The sequence below is a fragment of the Cuculus canorus genome, chromosome 2, assembly GCF_017976375.1.
Source record: "Cuculus canorus isolate bCucCan1 chromosome 2, bCucCan1.pri, whole genome shotgun sequence".
Taxonomy (NCBI): domain Eukaryota; kingdom Metazoa; phylum Chordata; class Aves; order Cuculiformes; family Cuculidae; genus Cuculus; species Cuculus canorus.
In genome coordinates, this window is record NC_071402.1 from 1535637 (window position 1) to 1563278 (window position 27642).

General features: G+C 57.7%; 2 protein-coding genes across 3 annotated transcripts in view; both read right to left on the bottom strand.

Annotated features, from left to right (window-relative positions):
- Positions 1-330: 330 nt before the first annotated feature.
- LOC128851492 (basic salivary proline-rich protein 2-like) lies at positions 331-1308 on the bottom strand (the record flags this gene model as incomplete). Its single annotated transcript, XM_054060641.1, has 1 exon — positions 331-1308. A coding segment is annotated over one exon (978 nt), but the record flags the coding sequence as incomplete, so codon positions are not given.
- A 389-nt stretch (positions 1309-1697) lies between these two features.
- SHARPIN (SHANK associated RH domain interactor) overlaps positions 1698-27642 on the bottom strand; it is a 49144-nt gene continuing 23199 nt past the window's right edge. The window contains exons 8-14 of one of the 2 annotated variants that reach the window (XM_054057740.1): positions 27075-27248; positions 15143-15303; positions 13268-13379; positions 10298-10477; positions 5751-5849; positions 5497-5640; positions 1698-2155 (exon numbers count right to left, since the gene is read on the bottom strand). In XM_054057740.1, coding sequence (XP_053913715.1) covers positions 2075-2155; positions 5497-5640; positions 5751-5849; positions 10298-10477; positions 13268-13379; positions 15143-15303; positions 27075-27248 — 951 coding nt within the window. In that variant the 3' untranslated portion in view covers positions 1698-2074. Of the gene's footprint in view, positions 2156-5496; positions 5664-5750; positions 5850-10297; positions 10478-13267; positions 13380-15142; positions 15304-27074; positions 27249-27642 lie in introns of those variants that run through there. The other variant, XM_054057741.1, reaches the window with a different exon arrangement.

A 27642-nucleotide genomic window follows, 5' to 3' on the forward strand; every position in this document is an offset into this window, starting at 1 on the left:
TATGGGTCTCTCTCTCTCTATGGGTCTCTCTCTCTATGGGTCTCTCTCTATGGGTCTCTCTATGGTTCTCTCTCTCTATGGTTCTCTCTCTCTATGGTTGTCTCTCTCTATGGGTCTCTCTCTATGGGTCTCTCTCTCTATGGGTCTCTCTCTCTATGGGTCTCTCTCTATGGGTCTCTCTCTCTCTATGGGTCTCTCTCTCTCTATGGGTCTCTCTCTCTATGGGTCTCTCTCTATGGGTCTCTCTATGGTTCTCTCTCTCTATGGTTCTCTCTATGGTTCTCTCTCTATGGTTCTCTCTCTATGGGTGTCTCTGGGTCTCTCTCGGCGCTATGGGGGTGTCCATCCCGTCGGGTCACCGATGGCTTTATTGGTTCGCTCCCCCCCCCCCCCCGTCTCCCCCCGTCCCCCCTCGCGCTCCTCCTCCGGCGGCGGTTCCTCCGCTTCGGGGTCGCAGTTCCTCGGGCGCCTCCGTTGGCTCCTCGGGGGCTCCGCTCCAGCTCCGTTCCGGCTCCTCGGAGGTTCTTCGGGGGCTCCGTTCTGGGGCGGCGGTGGCTCCTCCGGAGGCTCTGTTCCAGCTCCGTGGTGGCTCCTCCGGCGGCTCCTCGGGGGCTCCTCCGGGGACTCCTCGGGGGCGGCGGTGGCTCCTCCGGGGGTCCTCGGAGGCTCCATCCTGGCTTCTCGGGGGGCTCTGTTCCAGCCCCTCGGGGGCTCCTCCGGCGGCTCCTCGGGGGGTCCGTTCCGGGGTGGCGGTGGCTCCTCGGGGGGCTCTGTTCCAGCTCCGTCGCGGCTCCTCCCGCGGCTCTTCGGGGGGCTCCGTGGCGGTTCCTCGGGGACTCCGTTCCGGGGCGTCAGTGGCTCCTCCGGGGGCTCCGTTCTGGCTTCTCGGGGGGCTCTGTTCCGGCTCTTCGGGGAGCCCCTCGGGGACTCCGTTCCGGGGCTCCGTTCCGGGGCGGCGGGGGCTCCTCGGAGGCTCCGTTCTGGCTTCTCGGGGGCTCCTCGGGGGGCTCTGTTCCAGCTCCGTCGCGGCTCCTCCGGGGACTCCTCGGGGTCTCCTCGGAGGCTCCGTTCCGGCTCTTCGGAGGCTCCTCGGAGGCTCCGTTCCGGCTCTTCGGGGGCTCCTCGGAGGCTCCGTTCCGGCTCTTCGGGGGCTCCTCGGGGTCTCTGTTCCGGCTCTTCGGGGGCTCCTCGGGGGCTCCGTTCCGGCTCTTCGGGGGCTCCTCGGAGGCTCCGTTCCGGCTCTTCGGGGTCTCCTCGGAGGCTCCCGTTCGGGGTCTCCTCGGAGGCTCCGTTCCGGCTCTTCGGGGTCTCCTCGGAGGCTCCGTTCCGGCTCTTCGGGGTCTCCTCGGGGGCTCCGTTCCGGCTCTTCGGGGTCTCCGTTCCGGCTCCTCGGGGGCTCCGTTCCGGCTCTTCGGGGTCTCCGTTCCGGCTCCTCAGGGGCTCCGTTCCGGCTCTTCGGGATCTCCTCGGAGGCTCCGTTCTGGCTCTTCGGGGGCTCCTCGGGGTCTCCTGGGAGGCTCCGTTCCGGCTCTTCGGAGGCTCCTCGGAGGCTCCGTTCCGGCTCTTCGGGGGCTCCTCGGAGGCTCCGTTCCGGCTCTTCGGGGGCTCCTCGGGGTCTCTGTTCCGGCTCTTCGGGATCTCCTCGGAGGCTCCGTTCCGGCTCTTCGGGGGTCTCCTCGGAGGCTCCGTTCCGGCTCTTCGGGGTCTCCTCGGAGGCTCCGTTCCGGCTCTTCGGGGTCTCCTGGGAGGCTCCGTTCGGGCTCCTCGGGGTCTCCTCGGAGGCTCCGTTCCGGCTCTTCGGGGTCTCCTCGGAGGCTCCGTTCCGGCTCTTCGGGGTCTCCTGGGAGGCTCCGTTCCGGCTCTTCGGGGGTCTCCTCGGAGGCTCCGTTCCGGCTCTTCGGGGTCTCCTGGGAGGCTCCGTTCCGGCTCTTCGGGGGTCTCCTCGGAGGCTCCGTTCCGGCTCTTCGGGGGTCTCCTCGGAGGCTCCGTTCCGGCTCTTCGGGGTCTCCTGGGAGGCTCCGTTCCGGCTCCCCGGGGACTCCGTTCCGGCTCTTGGGGGTGTCCGCGGGGGGGTTCAGTGGCAGTTGTGGCACTCGGGGTGACAGCGCCGCCCGTCCACGTTGCACCGACAGCCGCCGCTCGTGTCCCCCGGGCCCTGCGGGGGGCGGCGTCACTCCACTGGCCCCTCCCACTGGCCCCTCCCACTGGCCCCAGTCCCATCCCAGTGGCCCTTCCCAGTGGCCCCAGTCTCATCCCAGTGTCCCCAGTCCCGTCCCAGTGTCCCCAGTCCCGTCCCAGTGTCCCCAGTCTTGTCCCAGTGTCTCCAGTCTTGTCCCAGTGTCCCGTCCCAGTGTCCCCAGTCCCCTCCTGGTGTGCCCTCCCAGTGTGCCCTCCCAGTGTCCCCAGTCCCATCCCAGTGTCCCCAGTCCCATCCCAGTGTCCACAGTCCCATCCCAGGGTCCCCAGTCCCTTCCTAGTGTCCCCAGTCTCGTCCCAGTGTCCCCAGTCTCGTCCCAGTGTCCCCAGTCTTGTCCTAGTGTCCCATCCCAGTGTCCCCAGTCCCCTCCTGGTGTGCCCTCCCAGTGTCCCCTCCCAGTGTCTCCAGTCCCATCCCAGTGTCCCTTCCCAGTGTCCCCAGTCCCATCCCAGTGTCCCCTCCCAGTGTCCTCAGTCTTATCCCAATGTCTCCAGTTTATCCCAGTGTCCCCTCCCAGTGTCCCCAGTCCCCTTCCAGTGTCCCCTCCCAGTGTCCCCAGTCCCTTCCCAGTCTCATCTCAGTGCCTCCAGTCCCATCCCAGTGTCCCTTCCCAGTGTCCCCAGTCTCGTCCCAGTGTCTCCAGTCTCATCCCAATGTCCCCTCCCAGTGTCCCCAGTCTCATCCCAGTGTCCCCAGTCCCCTCCCAGTGTCCCGTCTCATCCCAGTCCCCTTCCAGTGTCCCTTCCCAGTATCCCCAGTCTCACCCCTATGTCCCCAGTCTTGTCCCAGTCTCCCCTCCCAGTGTCCCCAGTCCCATTCCAGTGTCCCCAGTCCCTCCCCAGTCTCATCCCAGTGTCCCCAGTACCCTCCTACTGTCCCGTCCACTCCCAGTGTCCCCAGTCCCATCCCAGTCTCCCCTCCCAGTGTCCCCAGTCTCATCCCAGTGTCTCCAGTCTCATCTCAGTGTCCCATCCCAGTGTCCCCAGTCACATCCCAGTGTCCCCTCCCTATGTCCCCAGTCTCATCCCAGTGTCTCCAGTCTTGTCCCAATGTCCCATCCCAGTGTCCACAGTCCCATCCCAGTGCCCCTAGTCTCATCCCAGTATCCCCAGTCTCATCCCAGTGTCTCCAGTCACTTCCCAGTGTCCCCAGTCTCATCCCAGTGTCTCCAGTCACTTCCCAGTGTCCCCAGTCTCATCCCAGTGTCTCCAGTCTTGTCCCAGTGTCCCCTCCCAGTGTCCCCAGTCCCATCCCAGTGTCCACAGTCACTTCCCAGTGTCCCCAGTCTCATCCCAGTGTCTCCAGTCTTGTCCCAGTGTCCCCTCCCAGTGTCCCCAGTCCCATCCCAGTGTCCACAGTCACTTCCCAGTGTCCCCAGTCTCATCCCAGTGTCTCCAGTCTTGTCCCAGTGTCCCCTCCCAGTGTCCCCAGTCCCATCCCAGTGTCCACAGTCACTTCCCAGTGCCCCCAGTCTCATCCCAGTGTCTCCAGTCACATCCCAGTGTCCCTTCCCAGTGTCCCCAGTCCCATCCCAGTGTCCCCTCCCAGTGTCCAGTCTCATCCCAGTGTCTCCAGTCTTGTCCCAATGTCCCCTCCCAGTGTCCCCAGTCCCATCCCAGTGTCTCCAGTCTCATCCTAGTGTCCCTTCCCAGTGTCCCCAGTCCCCTCCCATTGTCCTCAGTCCCCTCCCAGTGCCCCCTCCCGGTGTCCCCAGTCCCCTCCCAGTGTCTCCAGTCTTCTCCCAGTGCCCCCTCCTGGTGCCCCCATCCCCTCCCAGTCCGTCCCAGTGTCCCCAGTCCCTCACGGCGGGTCCCCAGCGCGGTCCCTTGGTGGCCCGGCAGATCTCGGTGTGACAGAGGCGACACCGCACCCAGTGGCCCCTCCCAGTGCCTCCCAGTGTCCCTTCCCAGTGTCCCCAGTCCCATCGCAATGTCTCCAGTCTTGTCCCAATGTGCCATACCAGTGTCCCCTCCCAGTGCCCCCAGTCCCTTCCCAGTGTCTCCAGTCTCATCCCAGTGTCCCCAGTCTCGTCCCAGTGTCCCCTCCCAGTGCCCTCAGTCCCATCCCAGTGTCCCCTCCCAGTGTCCCCAGTCTCATCCCAGTGTCTCCAGTCTTGTCCCAGTGTCCCCAGTCCCACCCCAATGTTCCCTCCCAGTGTCCCCAGTCCCATCCCAGTGTCTCCAGTCTCATCCTAGTGTCCCCTCCCAGTGTCGCCAGTCCCCTCCCATTGTCCTCAGTCCCCTCCCAGTGTCCCCTCCCAGTGCCCCCAGTCCACTCCCAGTGTCCCCAGCCTCCTCCCAGTGCCCCCTCCCGGTGCCCCCATCCCCTCCCAGTCCCTCCCAGTCCCCCCAGTCCCTCACGGCGGGTCCCCAGCGCGGTCCCTTGGTGGCCCGGCAGATCTCGGTGTGACAGAGGTGACACCGCACCCAGTGGCCCCTCCCAGTGCCTCCCAGTGTCCCTTCCCAGTGTCTCCAGTTTCATCCCAGTGTCCCCTCCCAGTGTCCCCAGTCCCCTCCCAGTGTCCCCAGTCTCATCCCAGTGTCCCCAGTCCCACCCCAGTGTCCCCTCCCAGTGTCCAGTCTCATCCCAGTGTCTCCAGTCTTGTCCCAATGTCCCCTCCCAGTGTCCCCAGTCCCTTCCCAGTGTCCCCAGTCTCATCCCAATGTCTCCAGTCTTGTCCCAGTGTCCCCTCCCAGTGTCCCCAGTCCCATCTCAGTGTCCCCAGTCTCATCCCAGTGTCCCCAGTCTCATCCCAGTGTCCCCTCCCAGTGTCCCCAGTCCCATCCCAGTGTCCCCAGTCTCATTCCAGTGTCTCCAGTCTCATCCCAGTGTCCCCTCCCAGTGTCCCCAGTCACTTCCCAGTGTCCCCAGTCTCATCCCAATGTCTCCAGTCTTGTCCCAATGTCCCCTCCCAGTGTCCCCAGTCCCTTCCCAGTGTCTCCAGTCTCATCCCAGTGTCCCCAGTCTCGTCCCAGTGTCCCCTCCCAGTGCCCTCAGTCCCATCCCAGTGTCCCCTCCCAGTGTCCCCAGTCTCATCCCAGTGTCTCCAGTCTTGTCCCAGTGTCCCCTCCCAGTGTCCCCAGTCTCATCCCAGTGTCTCCAGTCCCATCCCAGTGTCCCTTCCCAGTGTCCCCAGTCCCATCCCAGTGTCCCTGGTCTCATTCCAGTGTCTCTAGTCTCATCCCAGTGTCCCATCCCAGTGTCCCCAGTCCCTTCTCAGTGTCCCCAGTCTCGTCCCAATGTCCCCTCCCCGTGCCCCCATCCCCTCCCAGTCTGTCCCAGTCCCCCCAGTCCCTCACGGCGGGTCCCCAGCGCGGTCCCTTGGTGGCCCAGCAGATCTCGGTGTGACAGAGGCGACACCGCACCCAATCGCAGCCGTCCCTCTTCTGGAGCACAACGGCGCAGCCGGGACACCGCACGGCGTCCCCGCGTCTCACCAATCCCTGGAGGGACCCCGAGGTGACACCTGAGGGACATCGGGGGGACACAATCCCACCGCGTCCGTATGTCCGTCCGTCCCCTCTCCACCACCGTGTCACCGTCACCGTCCCACCTGCAGCATGGCCTGAGTCTGCCGCGACGCCGCGTCCTCCTGCGACCGCGGCTCGAGGTCCTCCTGGTACTGCCGACAGCTCCGACCCTCGTGGATGGCCTGAGGAGAAGGAGAAGACACCACTCAACGTCTCCACGGAGACCTTCATGGGATGGGGAAGGTGGGAATGGAGGTGGAACCATTCCATGTCTTCATGGAGACCTTCAGGGTGACCTTCATGGGGAGAGGGAGTGATGGGGGAGGTGGGAATGGAGGTGGAACCACTCAATGTCTTCATGGGGACCTTCATGGGGAGAGGGAGTGATGGGGAAGGTGGGAATGGAGGTGGAACCACTCAATGTCTTCATGGGGACCTTCATGGGGGAGAGGGAGTGATGGGGAAGGTGGGAATGGAGGTGGAACCACTCAATGTCTTCATGGGGACCTTCATGGTGACCTTCATGGGGAGAGGGAGCGATGGGGAAGGTGGGAATGGAGGTGGAACCATTCCATGTCTTCATGGTGACCTTCATGGTGACCTTCATGGGGAGAGGGAGTGATGAGGAAGATGGGAATGGAGGTGGAACCACTCAATGTCTTCATGGTGACCTTCATGGTGACCTTCATGGGGAGAGGGAGCGATGGGGAAGGTGGGAATGGAGGTGGAACCACTCATCGTCTTCATGGGGACCTTCATGGGGAGAGGGAGCGATGGGGAAGGTGGGAATGGAGGTGGAACCACTCAACGTCTTCATGGAGACCTTCATGGTGATCTTCATGGGGAGAGGGAGTGATGGGGAAGGTGGGAATGGAGGTGGAACCACTCAATGTCTTCATGGTGACCTTCATGGTGACCTTCATGGGGAGAAGGAGCGATGGGGAAGGTGGGAATGGAGGTGGAACCACTCAATGTCTTCATGGAGACCTTCATGGGGAGAGGGAGCGATGGGGAAGGTGGGAATGGAGGTGGAACCACTCAATGTCTTCATGGAGACCTTCATGGTGACCTTCATGGGGAGAGGGAGCGATGGGGAAGGTGGGAATGGAGGTGGAACCATTCCATGTCTTCATGGTGACCTTCATGGTGACCTTCATGGGGAGAGGGAGTGATGGGGGAGGTGGGAATGGAGGTGGAACCACTCAATGTCTTCATGGTGACCTTCATGGTGACCTTCATGGGGAGAAGGAGCGATGGGGAAGGTGGGAATGGAGGTGGAACCACTCAATGCCTTCATGGGGACCTTCATGGGGAGAGGGAGTGATGGGGAAGGTGGGAATGGAGGTGGAACCACTCAATGTCTTCATGGAGACCTTCAGGGTGACCCTCATGGGGAGAGGGAGCGATGGGGAAGGTGGGAATGGAGGTGGAACCACTCAATGTCTTCATGGAGACCTTCAGGGTGACCTTCATGGAGACTTTCATGGAGAGAGGGAGTGATGGGGAAGGTGGGAATGGAGGTGGAACCACTCAATGTCTTCATGGTGACCTTCAGGGTGACCTTCATGGGGAGAGGGAGCGATGGGGAAGGTGGGAATGGAGGTGGAACCATTCCATGTCTTCATGGAGACCTTCACAGTGACCTTCATGGTGACCTTCATGAAGGAGAGGGAGCGATGGGGAAGGTGGGAATGGAGGTGGAACCACTCAACACCTTCATGGTGACCTCCATGGCCACTTCCATGGAACCAGGCGGTGATTCCAAAGCCCTTCTGACCACCAATGTGACCTTCTGACCACCAATTGGGACCTTCTGACCACCAATTGGGACCTTCTGACCACCATTTGGGATCTTCTGACCACCAATGGGACCTTCTAACCACCATTTCGACCTTCTGACCACCAATTGGGACCTTCTGACCACCAATTGGGACCATCTCACCACCAATTGGGACCTTCTGACCACCAATTGGGACCTTCTAACCACCATTTGGGACCTTCTAACCACCATTTGTGACCTTCTGACCACCATTTGGGACCTTCTAACCACCAATTGGGACCTTCTAACCACCATTTGGGACCTTCTGACCTCCATTTGGGACCTTCTAACCACCGATTGGGACCTTCTAACCACCATTTGGGACCTTCTAACCACCATTTGGGACTTTCTAACCACCAATTGGGACGTTCTAACCACCAATGGGACCTTCTGACCACCAATGGGACCTTCTGACCACCATTTGGGACCTTCTGAGCACCAATGTGACCTTCTAACCACCAATTGGGACCTTCTAACGACCAATTGGGACCTTCTGACCACCAATTGGGACCTTCTAACCACCATTTGGGACCTTCTAACCACCAATTGGGACCTTCTGACCACCATTTGGGACCTTCTGACCACCAATGTGACCTTCTAACCACCAATTGGGACCTTCTAACCACCATTTGGGACCTTCTAACCACCATTTGGGACCTTCTAACCACCGTTTGCGACCTTCTAACCACCAATTTGGGACCTTCTGACCACCATTTGGGACCTTCTGACCACCAATGTGATCTTCTAACCACCAATTTGGACCTTCTAACCACCATTTGGGACCTTCTAACCACCATTTGTGACCTTCTAACCACCATTTGGGACCTTCTAACCACCATTTGGGACCTTCTAACCACCGTTTGGGACCTTCTAACCACCATTTGGGACCTTCTAACCACCATTTGGGACCTTCTAACCACCGTTTGGGACCTTCTAACCACCATTTGGGACCTTCTAACCACCGTTTGGGACCTTCTAACCACCATTTGGGACCTTCTAACCACCGTTTGGGACCTTCTAACCACCATTTGGGACCTTCTAACCACCATTTGGGACCTTCTGACCACCATTTGGGACCTTCTGACCACCAATGGGACTTTCTAACCACCAATGGGACCTTCTAACCACCAATTGGGACCTTCTGAACACGATTTGGGACCTTCTAACCACCATTTTGGACCTTCTGACCACCATTTGGGACCTTCTAACCACCAATTGGGACCTTCTGACCACCATTTGGGACCTTCTAACCACCAATTGGGACCTTCTGACCACTAATGTGACCTTCTGACCACCAATTGGGACCTTCTAACCACCATTTGGGACCTTCTGACCTCCATTTGGGACCTTCTAACCACTAATTGGGACCTTCTAACCACCATTTGGGACCTTCTAACCACCATTTGGGACCTTCTAACCACCAATTGAGACCTTCTAACCACCGTTTGGGACCTTCTAACCACCATTTGGGACCTTCTGACCTCCATTTGGGACCTTCTAACCACCGATTGGGACCTTCTAACCACCATTTGGGACCTTCTAACCACCATTTGGGACTTTCTAACCACCAATTGGGACGTTCTAACCACCAATGGGACCTTCTGACCACCAATGGGACCTTCTGACCACCATTTGGGACCTTCTGAGCACCAATGTGACCTTCTAACCACCAATTGGGACCTTCTAACGACCAATTGGGACCTTCTGACCACCAATTGGGACCTTCTAACCACCATTTGGGACCTTCTAACCACCAATTAGGACCTTCTAACCACCAACTGGGACCTTCTGACCACCAATTGGGACCTTCTAACCACCAATTGAGACCTTCTAACCACCAATTAGGACCTTCTAACCACCAATTAGGACCTTCTAACCACCAACTGGGACCTTCTGACCACCAATTGGGACCTTCTAACCACCATTTGGGACCTTCTAACCACCAATTGGGACCTTCTGACCACCTATTGGGACCTTCTGACCACCAATTGGGACCTTCTAACCACCAATTGGGACCTTCTGACCACCAATGGGACCTTCTGACCACCAATTGGGACCTTCTAACCACCATTTGGGACCTTCTAACCACCAATTGGGACCTTCTGACCACCTATTGGGACCTTCTAACCACCATTTGGGACCTTCTAACCACCAATTGGGACCTTCTGACCACCAATTGGGACCTTCTGACCACCATTTGGGACCTTATAACCACCAATTTGGGACCCTCTAACCACCAATTAGGACCTTCTGACCACTAATTTGACCTTCTAACCACCAATTGGGACCTTCTGACCACCAATTGGGACCTTCTAACCACCATTTGGGACCTTCTAACCACCATTTGGGACCTTCTAACCACCAATTGGGACCTTCTGACCACCATTTGTGACCTTCTAACCACCGATCAGGACCTCCTAACCACCAATTGGGACCTTCTGACCACCAATTGGGACCTTCTGACCACCAATGTGATCTTCTAACCACCAACTGGGACCTTCTAACCACCATTTGTGACCTTCTAACCACCGATTAGGACCTTCTAACCACCAATTGGGACCTTCTGACCACCAATTGGGACCTTCTGACCACCAATGTGATCTTCTAACCACCAACTGGGACCTTCTAACCACCAATGTGACCTTCTAACCACCGATTAGGACCTTCTAACCACCATTTGGGACCTTCTAACCACCAATTGTGACCTTCTAACCACCGATTAGGACCTTCTAACCACCATTTGGGACCTTCTGACCACCGATTAGGACCTTCTGACCCCCGATTTGGCCCACCTGGGGTGGTGGGACCGACCTTGCAGAGGAGACAGTTGAGGGCGTTGCAGATGGGACATCGGAACTCGTTGGCGGAGGCGTCGCAGATGCACCACCCGCGGCAGTCGGGCGTTCGGCAGTGGAAACTGTCGGCGCTGCGGCGTTCGGCAACGACGAGGCTGCGCTCCAGGAAACGCCGGTACTCCTCCGGAGTCACCAACTGTGGGGTGGGACGGTCAGGAGAAGACAAGGAGGAAGCGCCAAAGGAAAACAAACCATCTGGGGACCTTCTGGGCCACCAGGAACGTGGGATGAGTTGGTAGAACCATGGACTGAGGGGTTGGAAGGACCTCAAAGCCCATCTGGTGACCTTCTGGGCCACCAGGAACATGGGATGAGTTGGGAGAACCATGGACTGATGGGTTGGAAGGACATCAAAGCTCATGTGGTGACCTTCTGGGCCACCAGTGAGATGGGATGAGTTGGTAGAACCATGGACTGATGGGTTGGAAGGACCTCAAATCCCATCTGGTGACCTTCTGGGCCACCAGGAACATGGGATGAGTTGGGAGAACCATGGACTGATGGGTTGAGTTGGGTTGAATTGGGTTGGGTTGAGTTGGAAGGACCTCAAAGCTCATCTGGTGATCTTCTGGGCCACCAGGAACATGAGATGAGTTGGGAGAACCATGGACTGATGGGTTGGAAGGACATCAAAGCTCATCTGGTGACCTTCTGGGCCACCAGGAACATGGGATGAGTTGGGAGAACCATGGACTGATGGGTTGGAAGGACCTCAAAGCTCATCTGGTGACCTTCTGGGCCACCAGCGACGTGGGATGAGTTGGTAGAACCATGGACTGATGGGTTGAGTTGGGTTGGAAGGACCTCTAAGCCCATCTGGTGACCTTCTGGGTCACAATTTAGATGGGATGGGTTGGTAGAACCATGGACTGATGCGTTTGGGTTGACTTGGAATTGGGTTGGGTTGAGTTGGAAGGACCTCAAAGCTCATCTGGTGACCTTCTGGGCCACCAGGAACATGAGATGAGTTGGGAGAACCATGGACTGATGGGTTGGAAGGACCTCAAAGCTCATCTGGTGACCTTCTGGGCCACCAGTGAGATGAGATGAGTTGGTAGAACCATGGACTGATGGGTTGGAAGGACCTCAAAGCCCATCTGGTGACCTTCTGGGCCACCAGTGAGATGGGATGTGTTGGTGGAACCATGGACTGATGGGTTTGGTTGAGTTGAATTGGGTTGGGTTGAGTTGGAAGGTCCCTCAAAGCTCATCTGGTGACCTTCTGGGCCACCGGTGACATGGGATGAGTTGGTAGAACCATGGACTGATGGGTTGAGTTGGGTTGGAAGGACCTCAAACCTCTTCTGGTGACCTTCTGGGCCACAATTAGATGGGATGAGTTGGTAGAACCATGGACTGATGGGTTGGAAGGACCTCAAAGCCCATCTGGTGACCTTCTGGGCCACCAGTGAGATGGGATGAGTTGGTAGAACCATGGACTGATGGGTTGGAAGGACCTCAAAGCCCATCTGGTGACTTTCTGGGCCACCAGTGAGATGGGATGAGTTGGTAAAACCATGGACTGATGGGTTGGAAGGACCTCAAATCCCATCTGGTGACCTTCTGGGCCACCAGGAACATGGGATGAGTTGGGAGAACCATGGACTGATGGGTTGGGTTGGGTTGAATTGGGTTGGGTTGAGTTGGAAGGTCCCTCAAAGCTCATCTGGTGATCTTCTGGGCCACCAGGAACATGGGATGAGTTGGGAGAACCATGGACTGATGGGTTGGAAGGACATCAAAGCTCATCTGGTGACCTTCTGGGCCACCAGGAACATGGGATGAGTTGGGAGAACCATGGACTGATGGGTTGGAAGGACCTCAAAGCTCATCTGGTGACCTTTGGGGCCACCACGAACATGGGATGAGTTGGTAGAACCATGGACTGATGGGTTGGAAGGACCTCAAAGCCCATCTGGTGACCTTCTGGGCCACCAGCGACGTGGGATGAGTTGGTAGAACCATGGACTGATGGGTTGGGTTGAGTTGAATTGGGTTGGGTTGAGTTGGAAGGACCTCAAAGCTCATCTGGTGACCTTCTGTGCCACAATTAGATGGAATGAGTTGGTAGAACCATGGACTGATGGGTTGGAAGGACCTCAAAGCCCATCTGGTGACCTTCTGGGCCACAATTAGATGGGATGAGTTGGGAGAACCATGGACTGATGGGTTGGGTTGAGTTGAATTGGGTTGGGTTGAGTTGGAAGGATCTCAAAGCCCATCTGGTGACCTTCTGGGCCACCAATTAGATGGGATGAGTTGGGAGAACCATGGACTGATGGGTTGGGTTGAGTTGGAAGGACCTCAAAGCCCATCTGGTGACCTTCTGGGCCACAATTTAGATGGGATGAGTTGGGAGAACCATGGACTGATGGGTTGGGTTGAGTTGGAAGGACCTCAAAGCTCATCTGGTGACCTTCTGGGCCTCCAATGAGATGGGATGAGTTGGTAGAACCATGGACTGATGGGTTGGAAGGACCTCAAAGCTCATCTGGTGACCTTCTGGGCCACCAGTGAGATGGGATGTGTTGGTGGAACCATGGACTGATGGGTTTGGTTGAGTTGAATTGGGTTGGGTTGAGTTGGAAGGACCTCAAAGCTCATCTGGTGACCTTCTGGGCCACCAGGAACATGGGATGAGTTGGGAGAACCATGGACTGATGGGTTGGAAGGACCTCAAAGCTCATCTGGTGACCTTCTGGGCCACCAGTGACGTGGGATGAGTTGGTAGAACCATGGACTGAGGGGTTGGAAGGACCTCAAAGCCCATCTGATAACCTTCTGGGCCACTATTTCCATGACTCTGTGGTTCCACCATCTCATCCCATCTCTCTGGTGGCCCAGAAGGTCACCAGATGACCTTTGGAGGCCCCTTCCAACCCCTTCCACCATCTCCAGACCTTGTCCCACCCTCAGCCGCTCTCACCGCTCGGATCTCCCTCTCTTGGAGATGACTTCCACAGGCGTAGGAGTCATCCCGGAACGGACATCCCACCACCGGTTCCTCACTGTAGTTGATCAATTGCCGGAGACACTCTCTGTAGAAGAAGAAACCCAACGGCACATGAGGAGGACCTCCAGGAGGGTCACCATGAAGGTTTGAGGGATCTCAGGGTGGTCATTATGGGAGTTGAGGACCTCCAGGAGGTCCCCATGAAGGTTTGAGGGCTCTCTGGGTGGTCATTATGGGAGTTGAGGACCTCCAAAAGGTCCCCATGAAGGTTTGAGGGGTCTCTGGGTGGTCATTATGGGAGTTGCGCACCTCCAAAAGGTCCCCATGAAGGTCTGAGGGGTCTCAGGGTGGTCATTATGGGAGTTGAGGACCTCCAAAAGGTCCCCATGAAGGTCTGAGGGGTCTCTGGGTGGTCATTATGGGAGTTGCGCACCTCCAGGAGGTCCCCATGAAGGTTTGAGGGATCTCAGGATGGTCATTATGGGAGTTGAGGACCTCCAGGAGGTCCCCATGAAGTTTTGAGAGGCCTCAGGGTGGTCATTATGGGCCTTGAGGACCTCCAGGAGGTCCTCAAGAAGGTTTGAGGGGTCTCTGAGTGGTCATTATGGGAGTTGAGGACCTCCAGGAGGTCATTATGGGCCTTGAGGACCTCCAGGAGGTCCCCATGAAGGTTTGAGGGGTCTCTGAGTGGTCATTATGAGAGTTGAGGACCTCCAGGAGGTCCCCATGAAGTTTTGAAAGGCCTCAGGGTGGTCATTATGGGCCTTGAGGACCTCCAGGAGGTCCCCATGAAGGTTTGAGGGGTCTCTGAGTGGTCATTATGGGAGTAGAAGACCACCAGGAGGTCATTATGGGCCTTGAGGACCTCCAGGAGGTCCCCATGAAGGTTTGAGGGGTCTCTGAGTGGTCATTATGAGAGTTGAGGACCTCCAGGAGGTCCCCATGAAGTTTTGAGAGGCCTCAGGGTGGTCATTATGGGCCTTGAGGACCTCCAGGAGGTCCCCATGAAGGTTTGAGGGGTCTCTGAGTGGTCATTATGGGAGTTGAGCACCTCCAGGAGGTCCCCATGAAGGTCTGAGGGTTCTCTGAGTGGTCATTATGGGAGCTGAGGACCTCCAGGAGGTCCCCATGAAGGTTTGAGGGGTCTCTGAGTGGTCATTATGGGAGTAGAAGAACACCAGGAGGTCATTATGGGAGTTGAGGACCTCCAGGAGGTCCCCATGAAGGTTTGAGGGATCTCAGGATGGTCATTATGGGAGTTGAGGACCTCCAGGAGGTCCCCATGAAGTTTTGAGAGGCCTCAGGGTGGTCATTATGGGCCTTGAGGACCTCCAGGAGGTCCTCAAGAAGGTTTGAGGGGTCTCTGAGTGGTCATTATGGGAGTTGAGGACCTCCAGGAGGTCATTATGGGCCTTGAGGACCTCCAGGAGGTCCCCATGAAGGTTTGAGGGGTCTCTGAGTGGTCATTATGAGAGTTGAGGACCTCCAGGAGGTCCCCATGAAGTTTTGAGAGGCCTCAGGGTGGTCATTATGGGCCTTGAGGACCTCCAGGAGGTCCCCATGAAGGTTTGAGGGGTCTCTGAGTGGTCATTATGGGAGTAGAAGACCACCAGGAGGTCATTATGGGCCTTGAGGACCTCCAGGAGGTCCCCATGAAGGTTTGAGGGGTCTCAGGGTGGTCATTATGGGCCTTGAGGACCTCCAAGAGGTCATTATGGGAGTTGAGGACCTCCAGGAGGTCCCCATGAAGGTCTGAGGGTTCTCTGAGTGGTCATTATGGGAGTTGAGGACCTCCAGGAGGTCATTATGGGCCTTGAGGACCTCCAGGAGGTCCCCATGAAGGTTCACCGGCAGAAGTTGTGGAGACAATCGCGCAGTAGAACTCCTTCTCCCGGTGGAACGTTCCGGAAACAAATACGACATTCGAGATCCTCTCGATTGGGCACCAAAACCTCCTGTTCCAATTCCAGAAGTTCCTGGAAGTTCTCCCGACGTTTGACCTCCAACGCCTGTGCCAAAAGAGGACCTCTGAGAGCCACGGAAGGACCACCGGAACCACGGAATTCCGACTGCGACATCGGAGCGTGGCCACAATTCCAGCCCCGATACGGATTCCCACTCCGACATCGGATCGTGGCCACAATTCCAGCCCCGATACGGATTCCGATGACTCCGACATTGGATCGTGGCCACAATTCCAGCCCCGATACGGATTCCGATGACTCCGACATCGGATCGTGGCCACAATTCCAGCCCTGATACGGATTCCGATGACTCCGACATCGGATCGTGGCCACAATTCCAGCCCCGATACGGATTCCCACTCCGACATCGGATCGTGGCCACAATTCCAGCCCCGATACGGATTCCCTCTCCGACATCGGATCGTGGCCACAATTCCAGCCCCGATACGGATTCCCACTCCAACATCGGATCGTGGCCACAATTCCAGCCCCGATACGGATTCCGATGACTCCGACATCGGATCGTGGCCACAATTCCAGCCCCGATACGGATTCCCACTCCGACATCGGATCGTGGCCACAATTCCAGCCCCGATACGGATTCCGATGACTCCGACATCGGATCGTGGCCACAATTCCAGCCCCGATACGGATTCCGATGACTCCGACATCGGATCGTGGCCACAATTCCAGCCCCGATACGGATTCCGATGACTCCGACATCGGATCGTGGCCACAATTCCAGCCCCGATACGGATTCCCACTCCGACATCGGATCGTGGCCACAATTCCAGCCCCGATACGGATTCCGATGACTCCGACATCGGATCGTGGCCACAATTCCAGCCCCGATACGGATTCCCACTCCGACATCGGATCGTGGCCACAATTCCAGCCCCGATACGGATTCCAATGACTCCGACATCGGATCGTGGCCACAATTCCAGCCCCGATACGGATTCCCACTCCGACATCGGATCGTGGCCACAATTCCAGCCCCGATACGGATTCCCACTCCGACATCGGATCGTGGCCACAATTCCAGCCCCGATACGGATTCCCACTCCGACATCGGATCGTGGCCACAATTCCAGCCCCGATACGGATTCCGATGACTCCGACATCGGATCGTGGCCACAATTCCAGCCCCGATACGGATTCCGATGACTCCGACATCGGATCGTGGCCACAATTCCAGCCCCGATACGGATTCCGACGACTCCGACAACGGATCGTGGCCACAATTCCAGCCCCGATACGGATTCCGATGACTCCGACATCGGATCGTGGCCACAATTCCAGCCCCGATACGGATTCCGATGACTCCGACATCGGATCGTGGCCACAATTCCAGCCCCGATACGGATTCCGATGACTCCGACATCGGATCGTGGCCACAATTCCAGCCCCGATACGGATTCCGATGACTCCGACATCGGATCGTGGCCACAATTCCAGCCCCGATACGGATTCCCACTCCGACATCGGATCGTGGCCACAATTCCAGCCCCGATACGGATTCCCACTCCGACATCGGATCGTGGCCACAATTCCAGCCCCGATACGGATTCCCTCTCCGACATCGGATCGTGGCCACAATTCCAGCCCCGATACGGATTCCGATGACTCCGACATCGGATCGTGGCCACAATTCCAGCCCCGATACGGATTCCCTCTCCGACATCGGATCGTGGCCACAATTCCAGCCCCGATACGGATTCCGATGACTTCGACATCGGATCGTGGCCACAATTCCAGCCCCGATACGGATTCCGATGACTCCGACATCGGATCGTGGCCACAATTCCAGCCCCGATATGGATTCCGATGACTCCGACATCGGATCGTGGCCACAATTCCAGCCCCGATACGGATTCCGATGACTCCGACATCGGATCGTGGCCACAATTCCAGCCCCGATACGGATTCCCACTCCGACATCGGATCGTGGCCACAATTCCAGCCCCGATACGGATTCCGATGACTCCGACATCGGATCGTGGCCACAATTCCAGCCCCGATACGGATTCCCACTCCGACATCGGATCGTGGCCACAATTCCAGCCCCGATACGGATTCCCTCTCCGACATCGGATCGTGGCCACAATTCCAGCCCCGATACGGATTCCCACTCCGACATCGGATCGTGGCCACAATTCCAGCCCCGATACGGATTCCCACTCCGACATCGGATCGTGGCCACAATTCCAGCCCCGATACGGATTCCGATGACTCCGACATCGGATCGTGGCCACAATTCCAGCCCCGATACGGATTCCCACTCCGACATCGGATCGTGGCCACAATTCCAGCCCTGATACGGATTCCGATGACTCCGACATCGGATCGTGGCCACAATTCCAGCCCCGATACGGATTCCCACTCCGACATCGGATCGTGGCCACAATTCCAGCCCCGATACGGATTCCGATGACTCCGACATCGGATCGTGGCCACAATTCCAGCCCCGATACGGATTCCGATGACTCCGACATCGGATCGTGGCCACAATTCCAGCCCCGATACGGATTCCCACTCCGACATCGGATCGTGGCCACAATTCCAGCCCCGATACGGATTCCCACTCCGACATCGGATCGTGGCCACAATTCCAGCCCTGATACGGATTCCGATGACTCCGACATCGGATCGTGGCCACAATTCCAGCCCCGATACGGATTCCGATGACTCCGACATCGGATCGTGGCCACAATTCCAGCCCCGATACGGATTCCGATGACTCCGACATCGGATCGTGGCCACAATTCCAGCCCCGATACGGATTCCAATGACTCCGACATCGGATCGTGGCCACAATTCCAGCCCCGATACGGATTCCCACTCCGACATCGGATCGTGGCCACAATTCCAGCCCCGATACGGATTCCCACTCCGACATCGGATCGTGGCCACAATTCCAGCCCCGATACGGATTCCCTCTCCGACATCGGATCGTGGCCACAATTCCAGCCCCGATACGGATTCCCTCTCCGACATCGGATCGTGGCCACAATTCCAGCCCCGATACGGATTCCCTCTCCGACATCGGATCGTGGCCACAATTCCAGCCCCGATACGGATTCCGATGACTCCGACATCGGATCGTGGCCACAATTCCAGCCCCGATACGGATTCCCACTCCGACATCGGATCGTGGCCACAATTCCAGCCCCGATACGGATTCCGATGACTCCGACATCGGATCGTGGCCACAATTCCAGCCCCGATACGGATTCCCACTCCGACATCGGATCGTGGCCACAATTCCAGCCCCGATACGGATTCCCACTCCGACATCGGATCGTGGCCACAATTCCAGCCCCGATACGGATTCCCTCTCCGACATCGGATCGTGGCCACAATTCCAGCCCCGATACGGATTCCCTCTCCGACATCGGATCGTGGCCACAATTCCAGCCCCGATACGGATTCCGATGACTCCGACATCGGATCGTGGCCACAATTCCAGCCCCGATACGGATTCCGATGACTCCGACATCGGATCGTGGCCACAATTCCAGCCCCGATACGGATTCCGATGACTCCGACATCGGATCGTGGCCACAATTCCAGCCCCGATACGGATTCCGATGACTCCGACATCGGATCGTGGCCACAATTCCAGCCCCGATACGGATTCCCTCTCCGACATCGGATCGTGGCCACAATTCCAGCCCCGATACGGATTCCCTCTCCGACATCGGATCGTGGCCACAATTCCAGCCCCGATACGGATTCCCACTCCGACATCGGATCGTGGCCACAATTCCAGCCCCGATACGGATTCCGATGACTCCGACATCGGATCGTGGCCACAATTCCAGCCCCGATACGGATTCCGATGACTCCGACATCGGATCGTGGCCACAATTCCAGCCCCGATACGGATTCCGATGACTCCGACATCGGATCGTGGCCACAATTCCAGCCCCGATACGGATTCCCACTCCGACATCGGATCGTGGCCACAATTCCAGCCCCGATACGGATTCCGATGACTCCGACATCGGATCGTGGCCACAATTCCAGCCCCGATACGGATTCCGATGACTCCGACATCGGATCGTGGCCACAATTCCAGCCCCGATACGGATTCCCACTCCGACATCGGATCGTGGCCACAATTCCAGCCCCGATACGGATTCCCACTCCGACATCGGATCGTGGCCACAATTCCAGCCCCGATACGGATTCCGATGACTCCGACATCGGATCGTGGCCACAATTCCTGCCCCGATACGGATTCCCACTCCGACATCGGATCGTGGCCACAATTCCAGCCCCGATACGGATTCCCTCTCCGACATCGGATCGTGGCCACAATTCCAGCCCCGATACGGATTCCCACTCCGACATCGGATCGTGGCCACAATTCCAGCCCCGATACGGATTCCGATGACTCCGACATCGGATCGTGGCCACAATTCCAGCCCCGATACGGATTCCCACTCCGACATCGGATCGTGGCCACAATTCCAGCCCCGATACGGATTCCCACTCCGACATCGGATCGTGGCCACAATTCCAGCCCCGATACGGATTCCCTCTCCGACATCGGATCGTGGCCACAATTCCAGCCCCGATACGGATTCCCACTCCGACATCGGATCGTGGCCACAATTCCAGCCCCGATACGGATTCCGATGACTCCGACATCGGATCGTGGCCACAATTCCAGCCCTGATACGGATTCCCACTCCGACATCGGATCGTGGCCACAATTCCAGCCCCGATACGGATTCCCTCTCCGACATCGGATCGTGGCCACAATTCCAGCCCCGATACGGATTCCCTCTCCGACATCGGATCGTGGCCACAATTCCAGCCCCGATACGGATTCCCACTCCGACATCGGATCGTGGCCACAATTCCAGCCCCGATACGGATTCCCACTCCGACATCGGATCGTGGCCACAATTCCAGCCCCGATACGGATTCCCACTCCGACATCGGATCGTGGCCACAATTCCAGCCCCGATACGGATTCCCACTCCGACATCAGATCGTGGCCACAATTCCAGCCCCGATACGGATTCCCTCTCCGACATCGGATCGTGGCCACAATTCCAGCCCCGATACGGATTCCCACTCCGACATCGGATCGTGGCCACAATTCCAGCCCCGATACGGATTCCGATGACTCCGACATCGGATCGTGGCCACAATTCCAGCCCCGATACGGATTCCGATGACTCCGACATCGGATCGTGGCCACAATTCCAGCCCCGATACGGATTCCCACTCCGACATCGGATCGTGGCCACAATTCCAGCCCCGATACGGATTCCGATGACTCCGACATCGGATCGTGGCCACAATTCCAGCCCCGATACGGATTCCCACTCCGACATCGGATCGTGGCCACAATTCCAGCCCCGATACGGATTCCGATGACTCCGACATCGGATCGTGGCCACAATTCCAGCCCCGATACGGATTCCCTCTCCGACATCGGATCGTGGCCACAATTCCAGCCCCGATACGGATTCCCACTCCGACATCGGATCGTGGCCACAATTCCAGCCCCGATACGGATTCCAACGACTCCGACATCGGATCGTGGCCACAATTCCAGCCCCGATACGGATTCCGATGACTCCGACATCGGATCGTGGCCACAATTCCAGCCCCGATACGGATTCCCACTCCGACATCGGATCGTGGCCACAATTCCAGCCCCGATACGGATTCCGATGACTCCGACATCGGATCGTGGCCACAATTCCAGCCCCGATACGGATTCCCACTCCGACATCGGATCGTGGCCACAATTCCAGCCCCGATACGGATTCCGATGACTCCGACATCGGATCGTGGCCACAATTCCAGCCCCGATACGGATTCCGATGACTCCGACATCGGATCGTGGCCACAATTCCAGCCCCGATACGGATTCCCACACCGACATCGGATCGTGGCCACAATTCCAGCCCCGATACGGATTCCGATGACTCCGACATCGGATCGTGGCCACAATTCCAGCCCCGATACGGATTCCGATGACTCCGACATCGGATCGTGGCCACAATTCCAGCCCCGATACGGATTCCGATGACTCCGACATCGGATCGTGGCCACAATTCCAGCCCCGATACGGATTCCCTCTCCGACATCGGATCGTGGCCACAATTCCAGCCCCGATACGGATTCCGATGACTCCGACATCGGATCGTGGCCACAATTCCAGCCCCGATACGGATTCCGATGACTCCGACATTGGATCGTGGCCACAATTCCAGCCCCGATACGGATTCCGATGACTCCGACAACGGATCGTGGCCACAATTCCAGCCCCGATACGGATTCCGATGACTCCGACATCGGATCGTGGCCACAATTCCAGCCCCGATACGGATTCCCTCTCCGACATCGGATCGTGGCCGCAATTCCAGCCCCGATACGGATTCCCTCTCCGACATCGGATCGTGGCCACAATTCCAGCCCCGATACGGATTCCCACTCCGACATCGGATCGTGGCCACAATTCCAGCCCCGATACGGATTCCCACTCCGACATCGGATCGTGGCCACAATTCCAGCCCCGATACGGATTCCCACTCCGACATCGGATCGTGGCCACAATTCCAGCCCCGATACGGATTCCCACTCCGACATCGGATCGTGGCCACAATTCCAGCCCCGATACGGATTCCCACTCCGACATCGGATCGTGGCCACAATTCCAGCCCCGATACGGATTCCCTCTCCGACATCGGATCGTGGCCACAATTCCAGCCCCGATACGGATTCCCACTCCGACATCGGATCGTGGCCACAATTCCAGCCCCGATACGGATTCCCACTCCGACATCGGATCGTGGCCACAATTCCAGCCCCGATACGGATTCCCACTCCGACAACGGATCGTGGCCACAATTCCAGCCCCGATACGGATTCCGATGACTCCGACATCGGATCGTGGCCACAATTCCAGCCCCGATACGGATTCCCACTCCGACATCGGATCGTGGCCACAATTCCAGCCCCGATACGGATTCCCACTCCGACATCGGATCGTGGCCACAATTCCAGCCCCGATACGGATTCCGATGACTCCGACATCGGATCGTGGCCACAATTCCAGCCCCGATACGGATTCCGATGACTCCGACATCGGATCGTGGCCACAATTCCAGCCCCGATACGGATTCCCACTCCGACATCGGATCGTGGCCACAATTCCAGCCCCGATACGGATTCCGATGACTCCGACATCGGATCGTGGCCACAATTCCAGCCCCGATACGGATTCCGATGACTCCGACATCGGATCGTGGCCACAATTCCAGCCCCGATACGGATTCCGATGACTCCGACATCGGATCGTGGCCACAATTCCAGCCCCGATACGGATTCCGATGACTCCGACATCGGATCGTGGCCACAATTCCAGCCCCGATACGGATTCCCACTCCGACATCGGATCGTGGCCACAATTCCAGCCCCGATACGGATTCCGATGACTCCGACATCGGATCGTGGCCACAATTCCAGCCCCGATACGGATTCCGATGACTCCGACATCGGATCGTGGCCACAATTCCAGCCCCGATACGGATTCCGATGACTCCGACATCGGATCGTGGCCACAATTCCAGCCCCGATACGGATTCTGATGACTCCGACATCGGATCGTGGCCACAATTCCAGCCCCGATACGGATTCCGATGACTCCGACATCGGATCGTGGCCACAATTCCAGCCCCGATATGGATTCTGATGACTCCGACATCGGATCGTGGCCACAATTCCAGCCCCGATACGGATTCCCACTCCGACATCGGATCGTGGCCACAATTCCAGCCCCGATACGGATTCCCACTCCGACATCGGATCGTGGCCACAATTCCAGCCCCGATACGGATTCCCACTCCGACATCGGATCGTGGCCACAATTCCAGCCCCGATACGGATTCCGATGACTCCGACATCGGATCGTGGCCACAATTCCAGCCCCGATATGGATTCCCACTCCGACATCGGATCGTGGCCACAATTCCAGCCCCGATACGGATTCCGATGACTCCGACATCGGATCGTGGCCACAATTCCAGCCCCGATACGGATTCCGATGACTCCGACATCGGATCGTGGCCGCAATTCCAGCCCCGATACGGATTCCGATGACTCCGACATCGGATCGTGGCCACAATTCCAGCCCCGATACGGATTCCCTCTCCGACATCGGATCGTGGCCACAATTCCAGCCCCGATACGGATTCCGATGACTCCGACATCGGATCGTGGCCACAATTCCAGCCCCGATACGGATTCCCTCTCCGACATCGGATCGTGGCCACAATTCCAGCCCCGATACGGATTCCCACTCCGATATCGGATCGTGGCCACAATTCCAGCCCCGATACGGATTCCGATGACTCCGACATCGGATCGTGGCCACAATTCCAGCCCCGATACGGATTCCAATGACTCCGACATCGGATCGTGGCCACAATTCCAGCCCCGATATGGATTCCCACTCCGACATCGGATCGTGGCCACAATTCCAGCCCCGATACGGATTCCGATGACTCCGACATCGGATCGTGGCCACAATTCCAGCCCCGATACGGATTCCCTCTCCGACATCGGATCGTGGCCACAATTCCAGCCCCGATACGGATTCCGATGACTCCGACATCGGATCGTGGCCACAATTCCAGCCCCGATACGGATTCCCACTCCGACATCGGATCGTGGCCACAATTCCAGCCCCGATACGGATTCCCATGACTCCGACATCGGATCGTGGCCACAATTCCAGCCCCGATACGGATTCCCACTCCGACATCGGATCGTGGCCACAATTCCAGCCCCGATACGGATTCCGATGACTCCGACATCGGATCGTGGCCACAATTCCAGCCCCGATACGGATTCCGATGACTCCGACATCGGATCGTGGCCACAATTCCAGCCCCGATACGGATTCCCACTCCGACATCGGATCGTGGCCACAATTCCAGCCCCGATACGGATTCCGATGACTCCGACATCGGATCGTGGCCACAATTCCAGCCCCGATACGGATTCCCACTCCGACATCGGATCGTGGCCACAATTCCAGCCCCGATACGGATTCCCACTCCGACATCGGATCGTGGCCACAATTCCAGCCCCGATACGGATTCCGATGACTCCGACATCGGATCGTGGCCACAATTCCAGCCCCGATACGGATTCCCACTCCGACATCGGATCGTGGCCACAATTCCAGCCCCGATACGGATTCCCTCTCCGACATCGGATCGTGGGCACAATTCCAGCCCCGATACGGATTCCCTCTCCGACATCGGATCGTGGGCACAATTCCAGCCCCGATACGGATTCCCACTCCGACATCGGATCGTGGCCACAATTCCAGCCCCGATACGGATTCCCACTCCGACATCGGATCGTGGCCACAATTCCAGCCCTGATACGGATTCCGATGACTCCGACATCGGATCGTGGCCACAATTCCAGCCCCGATACGGATTCCCACTCCGACATCGGATCGTGGCCACAATTCCAGCCCCGATACGGATTCCCACTCCGACATCGGATCGTGGCCACAATTCCAGCCCCGATACGGATTCCGATGACTCCGACATCGGATCGTGGCCACAATTCCAGCCCCGATACGGATTCCCACTCCGACATCGGATCGTGGCCACAATTCCAGCCCCGATACGGATTCCCTCTCCGACATCGGATCGTGGGCACAATTCCAGCCCCGATACGGATTCCCTCTCCGACATCGGATCGTGGGCACAATTCCAGCCCCGATACGGATTCCCACTCCGACATCGGATCGTGGCCACAATTCCAGCCCCGATACGGATTCCCACTCCGACATCGGATCGTGGCCACAATTCCAGCCCTGATACGGATTCCGATGACTCCGACATCGGATCGTGGCCACAATTCCAGCCCCGATACGGATTCCGATGACTCCGACATCGGATCGTGGCCACAATTCCAGCCCCGATACGGATTCCGATGACTCCGACATCGGATCGTGGCCACAATTCCAGCCCCGATACGGATTCCCACTCCGACATTGGATCGTGGCCACAATTCCAGCCCCGATACGGATTCCCTCTCCGACATCGGATCGTGGCCACAATTCCAGCCCCGATACGGATTCCCACTCCGACATCGGATCGTGGCCACAATTCCAGCCCCGATACGGATTCCCACTCCGACATCGGATCGTGGCCACAATTCCAGCCTCGATACGGATTCCCACTCCGACATCGGATCGTGGCCACAATTCCAGCCCCGATACGGATTCCCACTCCGACATCGGATCGTGGCCACAATTCCAGCCCCGATACGGATTCCGATGACTCCGTCATCGGATCGTGGCCACAATTCCAGCCCCGATACGGATTCCCACTCCGACATCGGATCGTGGCCACAATTCCAGCCCCGATACGGATTCCGATGACTCCGACATCGGATCGTGGCCACAATTCCAGCCCCGATACGGATTCCGATGACTCCGACATCGGATCGTGGCCACAATTCCAGCCCCGATACGGATTCCCACTCCGACATCGGATCGTGGCCACAATTCCAGCCCCGATACGGATTCCGATGACTCCAACATCGGATCGTGGCCACAATTCCAGCCCCGATACGGATTCCGATGACTCCGACATCGGATCGTGGCCACAATTCCAGCCCCGATACGGATTCCCACTCCGACATCGGATCGTGGCCACAATTCCAGCCCCGATACGGATTCCGATGACTCCGACATCGGATCGTGGCCACAATTCCAGCCCCGATACGGATTCCGATGACTCCGACATCGGATCGTGGCCACAATTCCAGCCCCGATACGGATTCCCACTCCGACATCGGATCGTGGCCACAATTCCAGCCCCGATACGGATTCCGATGACTCCAACATCGGATCGTGGCCACAATTCCAGCCCCGATACGGATTCCCACTCCGACATCGGATCGTGGCCACAATTCCAGCCCCGATACGGATTCCGATGACTCCGACATCGGATCGTGGCCACAATTCCAGCCCCGATACGGATTCCCTCTCCGACATCGGATCGTGGCCACAATTCCAGCCCCGATACGGATTCCGATGACTCCGACATCGGATCGTGGCCACAATTCCAGCCCTGATACGGATTCCCTCTCCGACATCGGATCGTGGCCACAATTCCAGCCCCGATACGGATTCCCACTCCGACATCGGATCGTGGCCACAATTCCAGCCCCGATACGGATTCCCACTCCGACATTGGATCGTGGCCACAATTCCAGCCCCGATACGGATTCCCACTCCGACATCGGATCGTGGCCACAATTCCAGCCCCGATACGGATTCCGATGACTCCGACATCGGATCGTGGCCACAATTCCAGCCCCGATACGGATTCCCTCTCCGACATCGGATCGTGGCCACAATTCCAGCCCCGATACGGATTCCGATGACTCCGACATCGGATCGTGGCCACAATTCCAGCCCCGATACGGATTCCCACTCCGACATCGGATCGTGGCCACAATTCCAGCCCCGATACGGATTCCAATGACTCCGACATCGGATCGTGGCCACAATTCCAGCCCCGATACGGATTCCGATGACTCCGACATCGGATCGTGGCCACAATTCCAGCCCCGATACGGATTCCCACTCCGACATCGGATCGTGGCCACAATTCCAGCCCCGATACGGATTCCCACTCCGACTCCGCCAATGGAATTTCGTTTTCTCCTTCCCAAGACAGAATCCACACATCTGTGTGACATCCAAACCTAATTCCATCCCGGCTCCGACCCGGAGAAGCCGATGGAAGCATCCGTACCTGCTGGTATTGACGGATCCCTTCCTGTTCCTGTTGCATCCTCCAAAGTTCCGTCTCATCCGGAGTGTATCCGCCGGGAATCGTGTAATCATCCGGACGATCCGTACTGCACATCTCACAGCCCGGACGCGTCGGTTTGTTGATGAAAGTACATTTCGGACACGACCAACCCGTCTGTAGGGATAGAGAGGGATGGAAATCCCGGAAAAAAAGGTGGAAAACGGGAATAGGATGTGGTGGGAGCATTATCCATTGTTTTCCAGCAGTTCTGGACTGGGAGAAAGGGAGGAGAGAGCCGAGCGGTGCTGGTTTGAACTGGGATAGAGATCCCGATCTCAGTTTGGATGCGATCAGCGCATCTGAAGGGATACGGAGGGATACAGGATCCAGGAAAAAGGAGGAAAACGGGAATAGGATGTGGTGGGAGCATTATCCATCGTTTTCCAGCAGTTCTGGACTGGGAGAAAGGGAGGACGGAGCCGAGCGGTGCTGGTTTGAACTGGGATAGAGATCCCGATCTCAGTTTGGATGCGATCAATGCGTCTGAAATGATATGGAGGGATAAAGG